Source organism: Dasypus novemcinctus, chromosome 21 (assembly GCF_030445035.2).
Source record: "Dasypus novemcinctus isolate mDasNov1 chromosome 21, mDasNov1.1.hap2, whole genome shotgun sequence".
Classification (NCBI taxonomy): Eukaryota; Metazoa; Chordata; class Mammalia; order Cingulata; family Dasypodidae; genus Dasypus; species Dasypus novemcinctus.
In genome coordinates this window covers 42,515,793-42,535,139 of record NC_080693.1, presented here as the reverse complement: position 1 = coordinate 42,535,139, position 19,347 = coordinate 42,515,793, and the positions used below count along the sequence as shown (strand labels likewise).

Below are 19,347 nucleotides of genomic sequence, written 5' to 3'. Positions count from 1 at the left end.
TTAAAATAGCTTGCCCAAGGCCACAATGGTGGAGCTGGGGTTTTAAACTGATCCACAAGTGTCCACAGCACAGTAGTCCGTCAGGTGTTTCCTAGTGGCAGGAAACAATGAAGAGACACATCTCTCCTCAATGGGGTCATAGCCGCAGAGAAGTTTCTGGACGGGACAGCTGACTTCTGCAGCCATCACCCAAAGATGACACTGAAGGAGGGTGGGGGAGGCTAGCACTACCCTATCCCTGAGCAGATCACACTCCATGGAGTAGGATTTGGGAGGGAAGACACCTTCAAAGCTCAGAATAAAAACAAGACCAGTAGGCTAAAAATTATGTTCAGCCAAAGGTACTAGGTAAACTTGCAGAAATTCCTTTTCTTTCCTGAGCTCAGTTTCTCCTTTATGTAACAAAAATTCTAAACTGGAAAATAAGGAAAACTCTTTATGAAAGAAATGTAAATTTCTTTTTTGTTATACTAAGATGCCTATGTACATTTAAACGAATTTTTAACTTCTATAGGCCCTTCTTCTCTTAGTAAAGCAATATGCTTTGATTGGTTAAATACTTGTGATACTAGAGATAAGAGCTAGATCACCTTATCCACAAAGCTCCTGAATATCTCAGATATAAGAACATATACCACTACCTAAACCTTAAGACTGAAAAAAATCAGAATTAAAAAAGACTGGAATCTTATTAAGATTCAGAAATATAAACACAGGTAGCTGTTTAAAAGATGTAATCATGTTTTCTATGTTGAAAGAAATTTTCCATAAAGATAGTAAGATAGGATAAAAAGGAAAGGAAAAAAAAACCCTACAAAACTATTTCTTTACCAAAGCAGGTATGCCTTTCTTTACACAGAAGCATTCTTGAAAAACTGTGTAAATCAGATCCTGTTTTAAATGCCTTAGGGGAGCTATTTAGAAGGAACCCTGCAGTGAATCCTTTGATAAAGCAAATAATCCTTTTGTAATGGGAATAATTTCTACCAATGTATCTAAGTTTTTTAAAATCCTATTTTATATATCTGGTTTTCTTCAAAGGGGGCCATACCTATCTAAATACAACTGCATCTGCATATTGATTTTAACAGCAGTCTTCTCAAGGTATATTTAACCCTAAAGTTTCTTGCAATGGTGAAAGTGCTCTGCTGTACACATTGTTAAAAATCATTATAATAAACCCACAGATTTTCAAACAGGCATAATATATATATTTATATTACTCCCCCTGCAGTTCTGTCCCTGGTGTCCCCATGCAAACACATATAACATGAGAGTCAGGTAACAGCTCAGAATTGTCTAAATTCTGGTGGTGATATATGCCTCTGCAGTCTTACTGTTTTCCTTCCCTAATTGCTCTCCCTAAATCTGGTGGGTTGGGTACCTCTGGATGGACTGGGGCCAAGCAGGGATGAGAGGTCTCTCAGATGTATTCTTTTTTTCCCTTCATTAGAGAACTTGTGGGTTTAGAGAATAATCATGCACAAAATACAGGATTCCCATATACCACCCCACCACCAACACCTTGCACTGGTGTGAAACATTTGTTACAACTGATGATAGCATGTTTTTACAATTGTCCTGTTAATTAAAGTCCATAGTTCAACTTAGGGTTCACTGTCTGTGTGGAGTAGTTCCATGCATTTTTAAAAAAACATTTAAATTCTGTTACTAAATATATACAATCTAACATTTTCCCTTTCTCAGATGTATTCTGTATTCTGATGACAATCTTCCAGCAGGCAAAAGTTTGGGTTCACTCTGACAAAGTGCCTGCCTAGTCTCTCCAGCCACACAGAATTGTGAATCACTGTTTCCTGGGAGGAGGCAAGCCCAAGTGCTTTTATAAATATAATCAGATTAATGGATTAGACTAAAATGACCCCCTTTCCTTCCCAGAAAATGTGGTCACAATTGTACTCCAATTACATCAAGCAGAATAGCTTCAAAATCAATGTGATGAGGTGGGTTTTAAGTTGCTGCTAACTTAAGGGCAGGGGCAATATCCCACAAAAAGAACCTATATGATATAAAACCTTATATTGTATCTTATCAGTCCACCTACCACAGAGCCTGATGTGGGTGGGCACATTGTCAGTGAGGGGAACTCCACGTATAATAGATGAGAGGGTACAATGCTACTAATTAAGAATGGGTATTGAAACTTGTTTCTTTCTTAGTCTCAACTTTCCAGGCAAGGATATTACTTTCTGCCTCAAACAAGTCACTTTAGCTCTTTCCAGCTTACAACCTCTTGAAGATGGACAAAAAAAGGTGGAAAAACATAAACAGCTCAGACACTCTGATCACCTCTGCCAGAGGAGCAGCTTAACCACTGAAACCCCTTGGTCCGAGGAACAGTCCTTTCTTTTCCTGTCATCCTACTAAAGAAAAGACTTCGGAGAAAGGCATTCCTGAAGATTTTTAAAGACACATTTATCCTCGCCCATAACCACAGCCCTCCATCTGCACATGGGGGTGTCTTGGGCCAGAAGGCAGGCTGGGTGCTGAGTAGGACTGGAAAGACCAGTCGAGGGCCAGCAGCAGTGCTCAGCCAGTGCTGCTGTTGCCTGGGCCAGGCCATCATTCCCAGAGCATGTTACATGTGCGCACATTTAGGTTCTGCATGACAGGTTACCTGGCTCTCTGGGAACAGTGCCATGACCAAGATGTGACTGCCTTGAGCAGAATAAAGTTCCACTAAGTGGCTCCTTTGCCCAGGTGCTCTGTATATTGAAGGGGATGGTGAGGAACTTACAATTGCTTCAACTTGGGCTGGACAGTTTACTCTCTATCTAAATTGATTTGTCATTTCTCTCTGAACACAAGAGGAGGGAGGGAAGGATCCAGGAGAGGACCTCAGGTCACAGTCCTCAAGAGGCCAGGCTAGGAAGGCCGTCCCGCTCCACAGCCGCTCGCCATGCTCCTTGCTCTCTGAGTGGGTAAAAGGATGTCAGGAAGACACACACAGGCCTTATTGGACTGGGGCTCTATCTCCAGAGAAGGAACCAATTTCCTTAAGCTAAGCAGAATGGCAGGATGTAATCCTTCCCACACTGAGTCTACCAAGCTCCAACCCAACCCTCATTCTGAGAATCCGGCATTGCAAGTCTATAGTACTTGGGCTTAGTTTACTTTTCTTTCTGGGGTAAGTAATTCTTTCCTTTATCTCTATTAGGAATCAATATATGTACTGTTTTCATCCTCTGTTATAATCACAGAACTGCAAACCAGTTATTTACTGCCTTCCTGCCCAAACTAACCACATAAAATAAAAAAAGGTCAAAACCAAAATTCTAAAAAGGAGATGAAGTTAGCTATTCAGAAATTAAATGCCCCTCATTCCCTTTAGAGAATAAATATTAATATTGTCTTTGAACTCAGTCATTGTGCGTTGATTTGGCTATGTGACCTGTGATCATGCTCCCTAGGGTACAGACTGATTTGGGAAGAGACTGGGAACACAAGATGACATTCACTTCTGCAGGCTCTCACTTAAATCAGATTTCTTCTCAGTGGAATCGACTTTAGATCACAAAGGGAAAGAATCCTTGTTTAATTTAGATCAGGCTCAGTATTCAGCTGAGGTAAAGTATGAGGACATCCTAATGAAATGCAGATCACAGGAAACCAAAATTCCATTTTGGGCTCTGACACACACTTATTTTGTATCTTGGTTGATGAAGCTGTTTTTACTCCCTTTGCGCAAAGTGTTTTGGCAGTCTCTGTTTCTAAGCAATGTGAAGGGAACCAAAAGTGAAGCTCTCTGAGTTCATATAGCTCCATTACATCCACGCTGATCTGCTGGGTCACACTTTTGAGTGGGTATGTATGGTCTCCCTGAAAGACCACAAACTCCCTGAGAGACAGGACCACTTCTGTTTTGTTTTTTTTAAATTTCCTTTCCTACATTGCTCCTCCCAACTGTGGGCCTAATCCACAGAGAATGCTCAGTACCAAACATAGCCGTCTGCTTCTTCTAACGACTAAGACCAAAAGGAAATGATGACAACCCCCATGTTTGAAAATGCTTCACAGATTCAAAGCAAATACACAGTCATCTACTCATCACATCATCTTTGTGGAAGTGTTATCCCTACCTCAAGATGAAAAAACTGATGTTCAGGGAAGTCAGACAATTTACCTGCAAGCAACATACCTCAAGACTTGACAGTTATTTTTATTTCAGATCTATTGCTCATGTTCGTAAGCTGCCTTGGGCCAGAGCCTGCTTCAAATTTAGCAGACTGAGGATTCTTTCTCTAGTGCCATTTTGGTCAAGGTTAAATAAATATGGTTTCCTTCAATGTGGATAGGAAATTGATAATGAGATGATTTGTAACAAATGATTAAGTGGTCACCACTTGGGAATCTCCTCCCTCTTCCCTTCCTACGCTTCAGAAGTTAAAAGGTGCTGGGTGAAGGTGGGAGCAATATCACTCTCCTTCAAGAGAAAAAAACCTCAGCCCCACTCCCCTCACCATCCAGTCATTTTGCAAACAGATGTCAGAGAGGATCCCTCTTCCTACCACCCAGTTACTCTGAAGGGATGATAACAGCCATTGGGGGGTTAAAAAGAGGCAGTGAACCCCCAGTTAATGAGTAGGAATTCAGTAGGCAGTGTAAGATAAATGGAGCTCTCTCTGCTTCTGCTAGAGTCAGCATGAGCTGCGGCCCTGCGGCTTGTTTGTGGCAAATGGAGTGCGCGAAATATCAAAGGGCAGTGATCCAGAAGAAGACCGACTTTGACAAATTTTAAATTGCCCAGAAAGAAAACCAGGGGGAAAAAAAAAGGAAAAAAAAAGAAAAAGGAAAATTATGCAATTCACTGTGTCCTGCAATTGTGGCATTGCTGCCTTTGTACAGAATTAGTGGCAAAAACAGCAGCAAGGATCGCTGGATGCTGGAAGCAATTATGAGCCATCTAAGTGAGATGCTTATCAGTGGCTGAAGCTTTTAGAGCTCTCTCTGTGTACCACTGTAAGTAACTTGCTCTTGAGCTGCAGTTACTTTAATTAAAGGGTATGGGGCTGGTCAGAAGTAATTATTCTATTTGGAGAAGAAAGAGAAAAAAACCACCTCACCAATTCTGTTTGGTATATAGATTTTAGAAATAACTTTGCCAATTTCTTGTTGTTTGTGTGCATTTCCCAGAAAAGGATAAGGCTGCAGTGGGTTAGAGTTATTAGTGGGTTGTTTAACGGCCAACCATGGAAAACAGACAGGGTTTATAGTAATCCAAGCCACCAGGTATGGCCAGCCACCTGGCTCAGGGCCCCAAATGTGCAGTCTCTAGAATGCAGGCTCTGGATGGTGGGAATGAAGAGTCCACAAATAGCACTTCATTAATTAAATTACTATTTGAAACATAAATGAACTAGCATACCTCTTTTTTACTCCTCCCATGTACTGACTTTCATTACTTTTTGAAGACAATTTCTCTGTTTCTTTAGAAAAATAAAAACAAAACCAAAACAAACCAACAAATAAAGAACCCCAAACAACTATCTTTACTAACATAGCAAGGGGTGCAACAGGAGACCTAGGCAGAAAATCAGTGTTTTAAAAGAATCTGAAACTCTCTCAGGCTATGGATTCAACACAGGGCTCCTGAGTTACTCCTATATTCAAAATGCAAGGGCCTTCCAAAGCTCCAGAAACACATGAGCAAGAGCATAATGGCTGAAAGTATTGGGTGCAAATATTCCCAGAGCTATGGCTGCCACAGTCCCTGTTTAGAAGTATACAGCACACACAATTTTATTTCCATTTCTCTAGGTCAGGGTGAACCCAGAACATTGCCTGGGTAGACACCCCAGCTTATCTATCCTGTGACACTGACTCTCATGTCCCTCAGAAACAAGGTGACTGTCCAAAGAGATGAGCATAAATGGGGCATAATGAAGTCTAGCAAATTCTCTGCCTGATCAGCCTACTCCCAACAACAACCCCTAGCTAATCTTTCTCTACAAGGACATCACAAGCCTAGAAAGATGGGCTACTTGAACTGTAAGTAAGTGTTGGAAGAAATATAGGGTGACTTGCTTTTTTAGGGTTCACTTTCCCTCCCATTTCATACACTATTTCATTCTATCAGGATTCTTACTACATAGAAGACAGTAAATAAAGATTATCATGAATTTGATCAAATGCTTCAGTGCCTCCTCTCCTGGCCTATGAATGCACTCATTACAAATCAGCTGAATGGCTCATTGATTTGCCAGGAGGACAAGCAGACCTACCCAATCGCTCAGCCAAGTGGATGTAAACTGGATCCACCCGACGCATGGTTTTCACCAAATCCTTTCTGCGGAATTTGATTTCTACTGTCCCTTCTGGCTCCAGAACCGATCCCCTGGATCAGAGAGAAATAAAACAAAACAGAAATAAAGGCACTTTAATGGAAGGAGACAATAGAATGAGGCCAGTTACAATTTGTGGACCAGGAAATAGCTTCCTTATGGTTTTGCCCACCTATGGTTCACAGAAGTAAGCCCAGGGAGAGAAGCAGGAACTAGAAAAGTATCCAAGTGAGGTATGAGAAGGGACTGGCACAAAGCAATTAAAACAATTCTCATTACCACACCAGTCTACTTCTATCTCAAAGAGAGAAGAATACAAATTTCACCACTGACAGCTGACAAGGGTGACTGGAATCACATTATTTTCCAGGAAAAAAAAAAAAAAAGATGATGTAGGAGCAGTGGCAGGGGAACAACCTCCAGCACTTAGATTATACATGAGGGGTCAATGCCAATCAGTCCTACACCAAGCTGTCAGTCTGCTGGTAGGACTCTCATCAGACACAGGAAACCAGGCCAAGCTATAACAAAAACATTCTGCTACTGCTAGGAAATAAGCAAGGTGAAAGGGCTTGGGGGTTTCTTCTAGTGTATATTAATGATGTCCTGCTACCAGGAACTTTGCCCGAAACAGATTAAAACAAACAAAAAAATTTTTTTAAAAAATGTGCTTATTTATTTATTCTCCCCCCTTCCCTCCTCCTGCCTGGCTCTTTTTGCTGTCTGTGTTATCTTTTCTTCTCATTTTCTTTCCCTAGGATTCACCCAGATTCGATCCTGGAGACCTCTGAAGGGAGAGAGGTTCCCTGTCAATTGTACCACTTCAGTTCCTGGTTTCTACTATGCTTCACCTTGACTCTCCCTTTGTCTCTCTTTTGATGCGTCATCATCTTGCTGTGTGACTCACTTGCGTGGGGCATTGGCTTACCATGTGGGTACTCACTAACCACGTGGGCACTAGCTTGCCGTGCAGGCATGCTTTCTTTTCTTCTTTTTCACCAGGAGGTCCCAGGGATAGAACCCAGGTCCTCCCATATGGTAGGTGGAGGCCTTATCACTTGAGCCCCATCTGCTTCCCATATCTTGCTTTTTGAGGACAGGATTTGCCAAACTACTTGCTCTACCAAGCTGGAAGCCTTTCCCCTTACTGCCAAGTCAGAACATTTTAATCCAAACCTCAGCTTCAACCATAATCCCAGGGTAGAATCTTGCCAGATTTTAAAGCTTTTCTCATCCTGCCTTACTTCTCTAATACAATGGCTGAGCACTGGAATTAGCATGGGGAATGTCAAGAAAATATACTGTGAAGTTTATGGGTTTAGGAAAGGGTGAGAACAGATTATGAAAGGACTCTGGGTTTGACTGTTTCACTTAAGTATTTTCAGATCCTGTTTCCCAGCAAGCCAAGGATTCTCCTTCCAGTTCTTTGGGTGCTGCAAACACTGTTCTCCAAGCCTCCTGCAATACCTTGGTTTGGAATCACAGCATTTTGGTGTTGTGATGCACCTTAATGACCATCCAGCTCATTGTAGAGACAAGGAAAAGCAGCCCAGGCAGAGTAAGAGACTGTTCTCAGCTGTTTCTCAGCCAGTCAGTAGTATAGCTGGGTTAAGAACCCAGAACTCCAGACTAAAAATTCAGTACTTCCACTACAACTTGCTTTAAGCTCTCCCTGCCACAGACCTAAGAAAGAGACAGTGAACATGCGTATCTGAACAATAAATAGGAGGGCAAAACTTCTCAGAGTTTGGGGGAACCTGGACTTCACAGTAGAAGAATCAGGTGGGGGGTGGTGGAGATCCAGCCTGGTTTCCTTCTCACATCAACAGACACTATTTAGAAAGCCTATTTTTTATGTCCTTGAAGTCCTTTGCAAATGGACAGACTCAAAGTTCTCTTGGTTATAATGTTCTCTATGAGGAAACCAACAGGTACAAGGTCCTGGATACAGCGAATGGAAATAAGGAAGGAGGGCTACCTGCTCTCTCGGTCAGCATACATCTCCATGTGCCGGGGGTTGATGGTGGGGTCAATCACAACCCAGGAGCCACCGCGCAACTCAGCCTGGGGAGGAATGTAAACCATCACAGGCTGGGAGCACTCCCGTAAGCTGTCCACAATGTAAGCACCAAACTTGAGCACTTGGTCGTACATATCTACAGAGAATGATACAAATTAGAACTCATGAAACTTACCCTCCCTAAGCAGTGCTTTCAAAAATTACTCATACCATGAAAAATAATATTTCTATTATAATAATATAATACAGAAAAAAATATCTGTTACTCATGAGAATTCTTATGGTCAGAGGTGACAGGTCTGAGGGGTTCTAGCTACCCTAGGTCCTGTTTGGCTACCCTGAAGACTAAAGGGATTGTTATTTCCACCTGTATTCCATTCAAGACTTTGGTGGATCTTCAAAAGCACAAGAGAGCAAAAGAGAAATGCATTGTCTTTCATAAGATACAGTGTAAATCCCCTCACCTATAAGAAGTCTTCCAGATTACATATCCATTTTATATCCTCCCTAAATTTCTATACTCAGATTTACCACATTAATTCACAACTGCTCTACAAACATTGAGGATTTTTCATGTTAATATGTGATCTCTCCCACTACATTAAGTTTTCTGAAGGAAAGAACTATTCTAGTTCTTTTCAATTCCTCTCATGATATTTAAGGACATGATGAATTCTTAAAATGTTGTGCTAATGGAAATGAAATTTTAAAAATGTTGTCTTCAAAAACTGTATTTTTCATCTTTGTATGATGAAACATCATACAAAGTGCTTAGAGCATAGTGCTCAAATAAGGGAGGGAAGGCAGGCAGGCAGGCATACAACCTTTGGAATTAATACAATAAAAAATAAAAACTAATTCTTCAACTGTTGTATCTAATCAAGATATTAATGAGAGAAAATTTTAAAAATACATAAATTTATTGGAAATATCACACAGCCACAAAAAGAGAGGAGCCATTCTTCATTCTGCTACAAGAGTAGAATTTGTAACTCCTGCAAGCCAGGAGTAGCCTGAAGAGAAGGGGCTGCTGATATATAAACAGGGTCCTTAGAAAGCAGAATCAGTTATTTATTTCCCAAGATTTTATGGACTTCTTTCCATTTCCCAACTTACTGAAGTCTAAACACTACTAAAGTGTATTAGGTTTATGATTCCAGATGTTTAATGAGTAGTTCAGTGGAACCACAATGGACCTTTCCAAAATACCAAATCACACATTCAACTGAGTTCAAACTTTCCTATCAAAGAGAAGATCTCAATTTGGAATAAATAAATTCTGGAAATCCAAAGAGTCATTTTTCAGGAAGTTAAGAGCAAATCTAATAGAAATTACTTTCATTGTAGTTACTGGCAAATTAAACTGCCACCTTCTTCAAAGTAAAAATGGCTCTTTGTACAAATCATCAGTGAACACACTTCAATGCAAGGCCTTTCTTCATTCCCCTAACCTGGTTTCTCTGCAAACACTGCAGAAATCCACATGGCCCCAGGGAAAAGCTCCCTACTCTATGCTGGATGGGTATGGTCATATGCTCTGTATATAGGATCAGAGAGAAGATACTTATTCTATTGAGAGGAAAACAAGGACCAAAAAAATTTACTGCTAATTACACAACTCTGTATGAAGATCAGGGAATAAAGGACTTCAAGCACTTTACGCTAATTCTGCAGTTATGAAAATAATTGCTCAGTTCAAATTTATTTTAACTAAATTAATTCTTTAGTGGATATTTCAACTAGTGCTACATAATAAAATAATTGTGTAATTAGCAGTATATTTTTCAGTGCTGCCAAGAGTAGCGATTCAGAACAAGAAATATAAAGGAGTGGCCCTCAATGATATTATGAACAGAAAAGAGATGGAAGGCATAGATAAAAGGAGAAAATAAAACAATAGAAAATAGCACAAAAGTTTTTTCTACCTAAAATAAAAATAAAATAATAATAAATGAGAGGTAAATGGACACCAAGTTTCCAGCCTCTTCACTCACTTGTTTGTTGAAGACGTATCTACACCAAAATCTCTCTCTATCCTATGATTATCAGATCAAACTTCAAAAAATTAAGGGAGATACTGTCACAACTATAGACACATAAACTAACAGAATAGAATTAGAGTACAGAAATAAACCGACACATTTATGGCCAATTAATTTCCAACAAGTTTGGTGTCAAGTCCATTCAATGGGGGAAGAATACTCTCTTCAACAAATGGTGCTGGTACAACTGGAAATCCATAAGCACAAGAATGAATTTGGACCCTACCTCTCACCATATAAAAAAATTAATTCAAAATGGAACCGCAAACTAAATAGAGTACCTAATACTATTAAAATCTTACAAGATAACATAGGGAAATATTTTTAGGGCCCTGTATTAGGCAATGGATTAGTAGACTTTACACTAAAAGTACGAGCAACAACAACAAAAAATAGATAAAATGGAATTAACCAAACTTAAAAACTTTTGTTTATTCAAACAACATTATCAGAATAGTGAAAAGATCATCTATGGAATGGGAGAAAGTATTTGGAAACCATGTATCTGATAAGGGTTTAATATCCAGAATACATAAAGAATTATTACACTCAACAATGACAACAAAAAAGACAAACAACCCAATTAGAAAATGGGGGGAAAAACAAAAAAAAAATTTTTTAAAAACCACCACCACCACTACCAACAAAACAAAACAAAACAAAAAAACTGGGCAAAGAATTTGGGATCTCTTTCTCTAAAAAAGATAAACAAATGGCTAATAAAAGCACATGAAAAGATGCCTCACATCATTGGCCATTAGATAAATGAAACTCAAAATCTACAATGAGATACCACTGAAGTGGTACCCATTAGGAGGGATATTAATAAAAAATGGAAAATAAACGTTGGTGAGGATGCTGAGAAATAGGCACTCTCAAACAGTCTTACTGTGTGGGAAACAGTTTGTGGGGTCCTCAAAAAGTTAAACACAGAATTACTAAATGACCTGACGGTTCTACTTCTAGGTATATACCCAAAAGAACTGAAAGCAGAGACTCAAACAGATATTTGTATACCAATGTTCATAGAAGCATTATTCACAAGAGTCAAAAGGTAGAAGCAAAAAAAGGGGTGGGGTGCAGCAACTCACGTGTTCATCAACAGATAAATGGATAAACAACATATGGTATACATACATAATGGAATATTACTCAGCCATAAAAAGGAATGAAGTTCTGATACAGATTCAACATAAAAGAAGCTTGACGATACCATTTTGAGTGAAATAAGCCAGACACAAAAGGGCAGATATTTTGTGACTTCACTTACATAAAAATAATTAGAATAAGCAAATTTATAGACAGAAAACAAAATAGTGGTTACCAGGGGAAAGGGGGAGTGGGAAATGGGAAGCTATTCCTTATGAGTTCTGTCTGGGATGATGAAAATGTTCTGGAAATAGAAGTGGTAAAGGTTACAAAATATTGCCAATGTATTTGTCATAGAATAGTACATGTGAAAATGGTTAAAATGATTGTTACTTAAGAGTTTACCACAATGCAAATTTTTTTAAAAGGGAGGGACTTCATTTTAAATGTTACATTTATTTAATTAAAAAACAACATTGTATATGCAAATAGCTTGCGTTTAAATTGAGTTTATATGCATTTTTAATTTTTTATGAAATGGACTAGTTCATATTCATCACCATCGTGGCTATCTTACTCTGTAGCAGGCAGAGTGAGTATACACAGTGCATGCACACTTTAATCAAATGTGCCTTATTATAAGTTATAGGTGAGAAAATTTGAAGCTTAATTAAATAAGTGCATAAATGATATAACACTTGAACCCATATCTTTTTGGCTCTAAGGTTCACATTCTACCACCTCATTCTTAACTCATCATTGTATTGCTAGGAAAGACAGCATGAAGCTGAAGTAATTTGCTTTCCAGCATCTAATACAATGGCAAAGTAAAATACAAACCAGAAAAAGACCTTTGAATGAATTATTAGATATTTCTATATTTTGCCTGGATTTTGTTGTATGGTGAGAAATATCAGAAATTGTACTGACAATACTACCAGCTAAGGGAAGGGCCTGGATCTTACTGCCAAACAATTATTTTCCAGGCCCCAGGCCTGAGTAGAAAAGGAGTATCAAAGTTTATTAAAACTGACAAGCTTGGGGCTGAAAATAATGCCTCTGTCTAACACCAACAGACCTATAATACAACCATCAAAACACCTGATGTAAAAACAAACCAACAAACTCTAAGAACAGCAGGCTTCACACTAAACTGCAGCAGCCCAAACCACATACTTTGAAACACAGGCTGAATCATTTGGCAACAATCTGACACACATCTGTCTGAAATCCCTTCATAATTAAGAGTGAGAGCAAAAGCCCAGCCAGGAGTGCTGGGGGAGAGGGAATCCTCAAGGAGTCAGGCCAGAAACCTGTCCAGGGAATTTTAAAGCTATGCATATGATGACTGTCAATTCTCAGACGCTGAGAAATGCAACTGGGAATGGAAAATACTGATAGTTCTTCACTGGGGAGGCAGAAGCTTGGGGCCTTCCAGCATTCTGGGCAAAACACATCTGCACAAGTGGTGATCACACACAGCCTTTTCAGCATATTCTCAGCACCCAGTCACCAACCCTGCCTAAGGTCCTCACTGTTACACATGGATAAACCATGGCAGCCACACATACCAAACAAGGGGACAGGGGAGCAGGCTGTTTCCACAGTGCTGCACACTCTTGAAATTGGAGCAGATCTTATTGGCTTGAAAGAGATTATGTGTTACAAACTGAAGGTAAACATTAGGCATACATAAGCTGCATATGCATAATGTCTCTCCTGAGTCCATTATGGCCGGCTGACACTGTATTTCAACATCCAACTAATCGGAGATTTCAAAATAGACTTTCATTCCAGTTAAAATTTTCAATAAATGTTTTTTTTATTGTTATTTATAACCTGTCCTAGGAAAAAATAATAAGTATAACATGAAAAGCCAACTGAGACTGACCCTGTAGCCCTAGCAGTGAGGCAGCTTAATATCACTGGGATTTGCATCCTATCAAGCTATTCATGCTGAGGCTGGGACCCTGGTGCTAATTTCTAGTAAATTTCACGCTTGATGTCTCCCTGTTGTGGGTCATTGCCGGTTCGTCTAAATAAACTGCTTCCAAATGGCTCTGCCATCTAAATATTCAGCCGGTTTTTATAATTTAATTTTGCATTATGCTGAATAGCCTTCCGGCCAGATAGAGCTCATTGGAAAAAAGCACCAGTACCATCTTGACATGCATTTATTTATTTATTTATTTATCTACCTACCTACCTATTTATTTATTTATTTACTGCTTGAATTAGACCTCCTAGGCTGACTAGTAAAGAGATTTTTCCCCCCTCTACTAATGTCAATTTTCAGCATAGCAAGAGCTGTCTCTAATCTTTTCCTACTCATTACACACAATTTTGGAGTCATTTTACCCACAGTGCAGTCGGCTCCTGGCTGTGTGTTTGTGAGCACTGAGGGATAGCATAATTGTTTATTTTCCTTCCCTGCATAATCCCCAACCAGTATTGAAACCAAAACTGCAAACATCTCCCCAAGGGATGTGGAGAATGATGAGAGGTGCTCAGCTCAAGTCCCTTTACATGAGATAATATGTAGGAAACATCCTGACCTGTATGTAAATATGAAAGGCCCTATTCCTCCCCTCTCCTACTTCACACTGCTCTCTATCCTTCCCAAAGCTTATTTGTATTAGTGTGTAAATGGACACATCAGCACCAAAATTCAGAAGACAGAACTGGCCCTGGTTATTATCAGGCCAATAAATCATTTCTGATCTCTTAAAGTTTCTTGTCATAATAACTAAGGGCAATCCCAAAGCAGAGGGGAGGTGGGTAAATAATAACTTTCTAATCTAGATATTCTATTCTAAGGATATTCTAGAAGATCTGATTCTGGTCATGAACCCTAGGATCAGCCAACTGTGCTATCAGAAGTCAGACAGGGAGGTTCCCATTCCAATTTGGTCATTTCTTAGCTGAATGATCTCAGGAAATTTACTTAACCCAAGCCTCAATTTATGTAAAATGTGGATAACAATATAACCTATCTCTTACAGGTGTTTGTTGGGATGATTATGTAAGATAATGCATGTAAAATGGTTAGCACAATTTCTAGTGAAAAGAGCTCAATCAATCTTGTTATTGTTCTTATAACAATTGTTGCACAGCTAGGTGCCAGCCAATCTGGGCCTAAGCCAAAATATGTAGCAGAATTAAAGCTTTTCCACAGAAGCAGTACATCAGAAACTTTTGAACTTTAAACTCGTTAGGACAAAATAGGCTGACTTGCTCCTTAGGTAATTTCAAGAAGAAAACATGACCAATGGCCCCCTGCAGAGCGGTAACTAAGGAGTAAGAGCACTGCATTCCCTCTCAGGTCTTAATGTAGATGAGATAGCCAAGGAATCTGGGATCATACGAAATCTGATTATAAATGAACCTTGGATATATGAAAGAGTTTCACCACTACCCCCAACTTCAACATAGTATAATCCTCTTCTGAATCCCCAAATTTTTCATGACTTGTATCATTCTCCCCAAGACATTTTTTCTTGACTCCTTGAAGCAGTGTCTGTTTCTGACTTATTTTTGTTTTCTCTGAAGTGACTTGCATAGCTCCTTGTAAGTAGGAAGTCAATAAAAACATTTAAGATTGACATGTTTAACCTATACTCTCAATTTTTCATGGTATTTCCATTGATTTTATTATCTTGGTCAAAAAAACAGTTAATCTTGGTAGTCTAAAAAAACATACACATTAATTTACATGAATAGTTCAAGTCTTCCCCAAGGAAAATAGAGAATGTGGTAGTTCTCTGGCGAATATTGGCAGAAGGGAACTTTTCAACCAAATGAAAAAACCAAACAAAAACACCCTACTATTTTACATTTGGACAGGGAGTCCTGGCCATATTGGTTTCTTCCTACGCAGGTAAAGGAAAGTTGTTAGCATAAGTCTCTAGCATCTCTCCACACACAGCTGATAATCTATAAAGGGGAAGCTTCCCCAGGCCTTTCCTCCATTAGAGGCTGAGGTGCTCCTGCCCCAAGCTATTTCTGGATGCCCTATTGAGAGTTCATTTTTTTCACACTTTATAGCTCCTGAGCCCTCTCCAATCACTCTATTTACTCCAACCATATTAATTCATCCCTCCTTCTGGTTCTGTAACCCATTTACTACTTCAGAATCTTGAGTTCTTCCCAGATGAACGAAATTTACACTCATCTGCATACTCTTATACTCTCTGGGTGTCTAGTGTCTGGCCTTACTTAGCATGGCCATAATATCTGGCCTTTGGAGAAAGAGCTTCTCTACTATAAAAGGTAAGTGTGTTTCCTTTGGCTTTCCCTGTACTGTCCAGAGTGGCTCTACACATGGAAGATTCTCAGTAAATGGTGATACTGGTTGCCTAATCACCAAGCAATTCCCACAGCATAGAACAGAGCCTTTATAATAATGGTCTAATATGCTGGAGCCATGGGCTCGATTATTATTGGATAATAAAAAAATATATCACAAACTGCCACTGAGAACTGCCTCTGATACAGAATTCAGTATTGTGTGTGATGCTACAGAAGGAGCGACAAGCACAAATTATATTTACCCAGTACTATCAGAATGGTTCATCATCTACCTGTGAAAGCTACATGACCAACAGCCTCCAAACTCAATATTCTATAGATTGTTCTGAAATTTTGTATAAAACTGTAAAACATACTGAATTTTGCCATTTAAATGGTACCTCAGAAGTTATCTCAGAGGGAGTCTAATCCCCAAGAAGCTGAGGGTAATGGGTTGTCAGGACACCCACAGGCTCCACCCAGTCCAGCAGTGCGCCCCAGTTCCCCAGCATGCCCTTTCCCACCCCATCAGTGACACCTGTCCAACACAGAGTTGGGCCAATCACCTTTCATTCCACCAGAGAAGCCTCTCCAGTTAGCAAATACCATCAGAGGCAGCCCTTCACGGTTAAAGTCCTTGATAGCCTGGTATGTCTTAAATGCAGAATCTGGGAACCAAACCTGGCCAGCCTGCTGGATTATCTATTGGAAAAAGTCAGAAAGGAAGACACTATTAACAACACTGATTGAGGGGGAATCTCTCCAAGGTGAACATGGTTTTACTGATTAAGAACTCAAAATCAAACCAAACAAACAAAAACTGTCATTTGACAAGATATCATCTTTGAGGTAAAAGAGAAGAAAGGATTCTGGCTTTTTCACCTTATTAAATACTTTTTAAGTCCTAATTATACCACCATTCTTTAGTGCAAACTTTACTGCTTTTGATGGAAGAATGCAGGGCTAGAAACTCTCATTCTCGGCTTCCCAAAGGCAACTTTAAATGATTTAATTACATACTCATCAAAGCCAGTCAACTGTACATAGTCTCCAAGTGTGCTCTTTTTCCTGAAGTCCTTTCACCTCTGTGCTTAGTACAGCTTTTTCTGTACTGTGGTTAATCAACAGACACTTAATGTGACACTGTTGAATAACCTCTCTAATCTCCTCCCATGCCCACACCTTCTGGATCTTGTGTAAGGTTGAGAAAACATAACACACCCTTTTGAAAAAGATGGGTTGTGGTGTTTACGCTTGGAGTTGGGGCAGACTTCATTATTAATTCTAGTTGCAGTTCTCCCATGTGTATGCTCAGAATCTGGGCCCCAGATGTCCATGGCATTGCCTCAGCTGACTTCCTGTAAGATCATGTCCCCAGTAGGAATGGGCTATTTTCTAGCATCTTCTAGACCCCAATAATGGCCTGTTTTATTTTTTAGGCAGAATTTAGTTAGCAATTCATCTAGAGTTATCTTAAAATGAGCATATGATGGTCTAAAATCATCGTGGCTGCTTGCAGCCCTTTCCTCTAAAATTGGTGACTTGTAATGCTCCCTCCCAATATACCCACAGGCTCCGCAGAAGGGAAATGCAGCTCCAAGCATAAGCATATGGTATACTCAAAATGACCCACCTTGGCTTCAGAATCCAGGTTTGCAGGATCAGCTGGAATACTTAGTTCTACTGTTCGAGTTTCTACAGCAACTACTCCCACAGGTATTCCTCCAAGCCTGATAAAAAAATGAGGCACATAAGAACCCAACGTATGTCAACATCATAGCTAGTTGTTATTTTCCAAGCCCATGTCAAAACACTGGGGAAAAAAAACAAACAAAAAAACCAACAACACAAAAACTGGAACAAATACAGAGAACAGTGGGAATCTGTTTTCTCTAGAGGTTAAATGTAGGACTCCAGGGATTTGGTACTCTGTAAACATTCTGAGAGGAGAAGCAGATGTGGCTCAAGCAGTTGAGCATCTACATCCCATATGGAAGGTCCCAGGTTCGGTTCCTGGTACTTCCTAAAGAAGGTGAGCAGATACAACGAGTTGACTCAACGAGCAGACACAATGAGCAGAGACAATGTGCAGATAGTGAGCAGACAGCCAGGGAGCCATCTGGGGGTGGGTGGGTGGATATTTTGGGAAACGATTCTCAGAATAAAACCTATTCTGAAATGTTCCACCACAGGATAAATTCTAACCAATGGTTGTACTAGGGGAGTTCTCTGCATTTAGATTTAGCAGCCTAGCGCACACACACACGCGCGCGCGCGCGCACACACACACACACACTCTTTGATTGCCATTTAAAATTTTTCAGTTCATGCTAGAGACTTTCTTTGCTGGAGATAGAGGGAAATGGTCTAAAACATAGTAGTAGGAACCTGAAACTTTGTTTCTGGCCTTGATGGGACAGAGATGTAGTTTTCTATGGAGTACTAACAATGTGATTCCAGATAAGATTTGCAGATATGGTTGGTCTTACCAATGAGTATGCTAATGAAGACTGGGTAGGTGTAGCAGTTTGACATTATTTATGAATTTTTAAAAAATATTATGTTTGTATACTGGACTGTTCTTCTAGGTGTGATACCCTTTGACTATACTAAATTCAAAAGTTTTACTTTTACTTAATTAAATGAAGATTAGGGCTTTGATTCGACCATACCAGTAGGGTGTGACTTGGGGTTGAGTACCCGCCCCCTTGGTGGGCTGACAGAAACAGACACTCACTCAAGAAGACAACCAGAAGAAGAGAGCTTTTTCAGTTTTGATCCTGGAGCCCCAAGGAGAGACAAGTCATTCGCTTGAGTTTACAGCTGACCTTGTCAAGAGAACAGAGCAGCTGAGAAGCCCTGAGAGATAAGCCCTGTGCCAGCCTACAGCTGGGAGCAGGAGAAGCTGGGCCCATGGACCCTTATGAGGAAGAAGGAAGGAGAGACTAGAAGAGATCACCTGTCATTTTGCTTCAACATGTGGCAAATGACTTTGGTAAGAAATCATCCTTGAGTTGGACTCTTTAGGGCCTTGTAACTGTAAGCTTTTACCCCAAATGAATACCCTTTATAAAAGCCAACAGATTTCTAGTACTTTGTATAAGTACTTCTTTGGCTGACTTATAGTAGGTATGTATAGGTTTGACAAAAAAATATGTACTAAGTGTAGGGAAGTGGTTAAACAAGTCCTTATCTTTCTCTTTCATTGGAAAAGAGCAATGGGACAGGGATAACTTTCAGTAGTAGTTAATCTCGGTGAAATAGGTGATCTACATCAGAATATATTTAATCTTAAAGCTACATTAAGTTAAAAAGAGCTCAAAGCCTCCAGAACATCATTACTCCATGCTACCCTTCCAACTTGGTCCTCATAAATATTTCCTAGTAAAAATCAGGAAGGAGGGAAGAAAGAATGAGTGAGATGGCAAGCAAGCTGCAAGGTATAAGGTGAATCCTTACTCTCAAAAATGTGATTCAGCCTTAGCTTTCTCAGCCTCATTCCTTGGCATTAGGGCTGGGTTGTGTTACAGTCTCTCATTCTCCACAGCATCTCCACAACAAACTTTTCCATGAAGGATGGTGTTTACTTGTTACATTGAGTACTGGA

General features: G+C 39.8%; 1 protein-coding gene across 3 annotated transcripts in view; it reads right to left on the bottom strand.

The window, feature by feature from the left end:
* The window catches only part of ACACA (acetyl-CoA carboxylase alpha), a 413,948-nt gene that overhangs the window by 19,013 nt on the left and 375,588 nt on the right, over positions 1-19,347 (bottom strand). For all 3 annotated transcript variants that reach the window (XM_071210521.1, XM_023584057.3, XM_004476381.4), the window contains 4 exons: positions 17,374-17,470; positions 16,307-16,442; positions 8,281-8,458; positions 6,243-6,355 (listed from right to left, as the gene is read on the bottom strand). In XM_071210521.1, the coding sequence (XP_071066622.1) occupies positions 6,243-6,355; positions 8,281-8,458; positions 16,307-16,442; positions 17,374-17,470 (524 nt within the window). The remainder of the gene's footprint in view (positions 1-6,242; positions 6,356-8,280; positions 8,459-16,306; positions 16,443-17,373; positions 17,471-19,347) is intronic.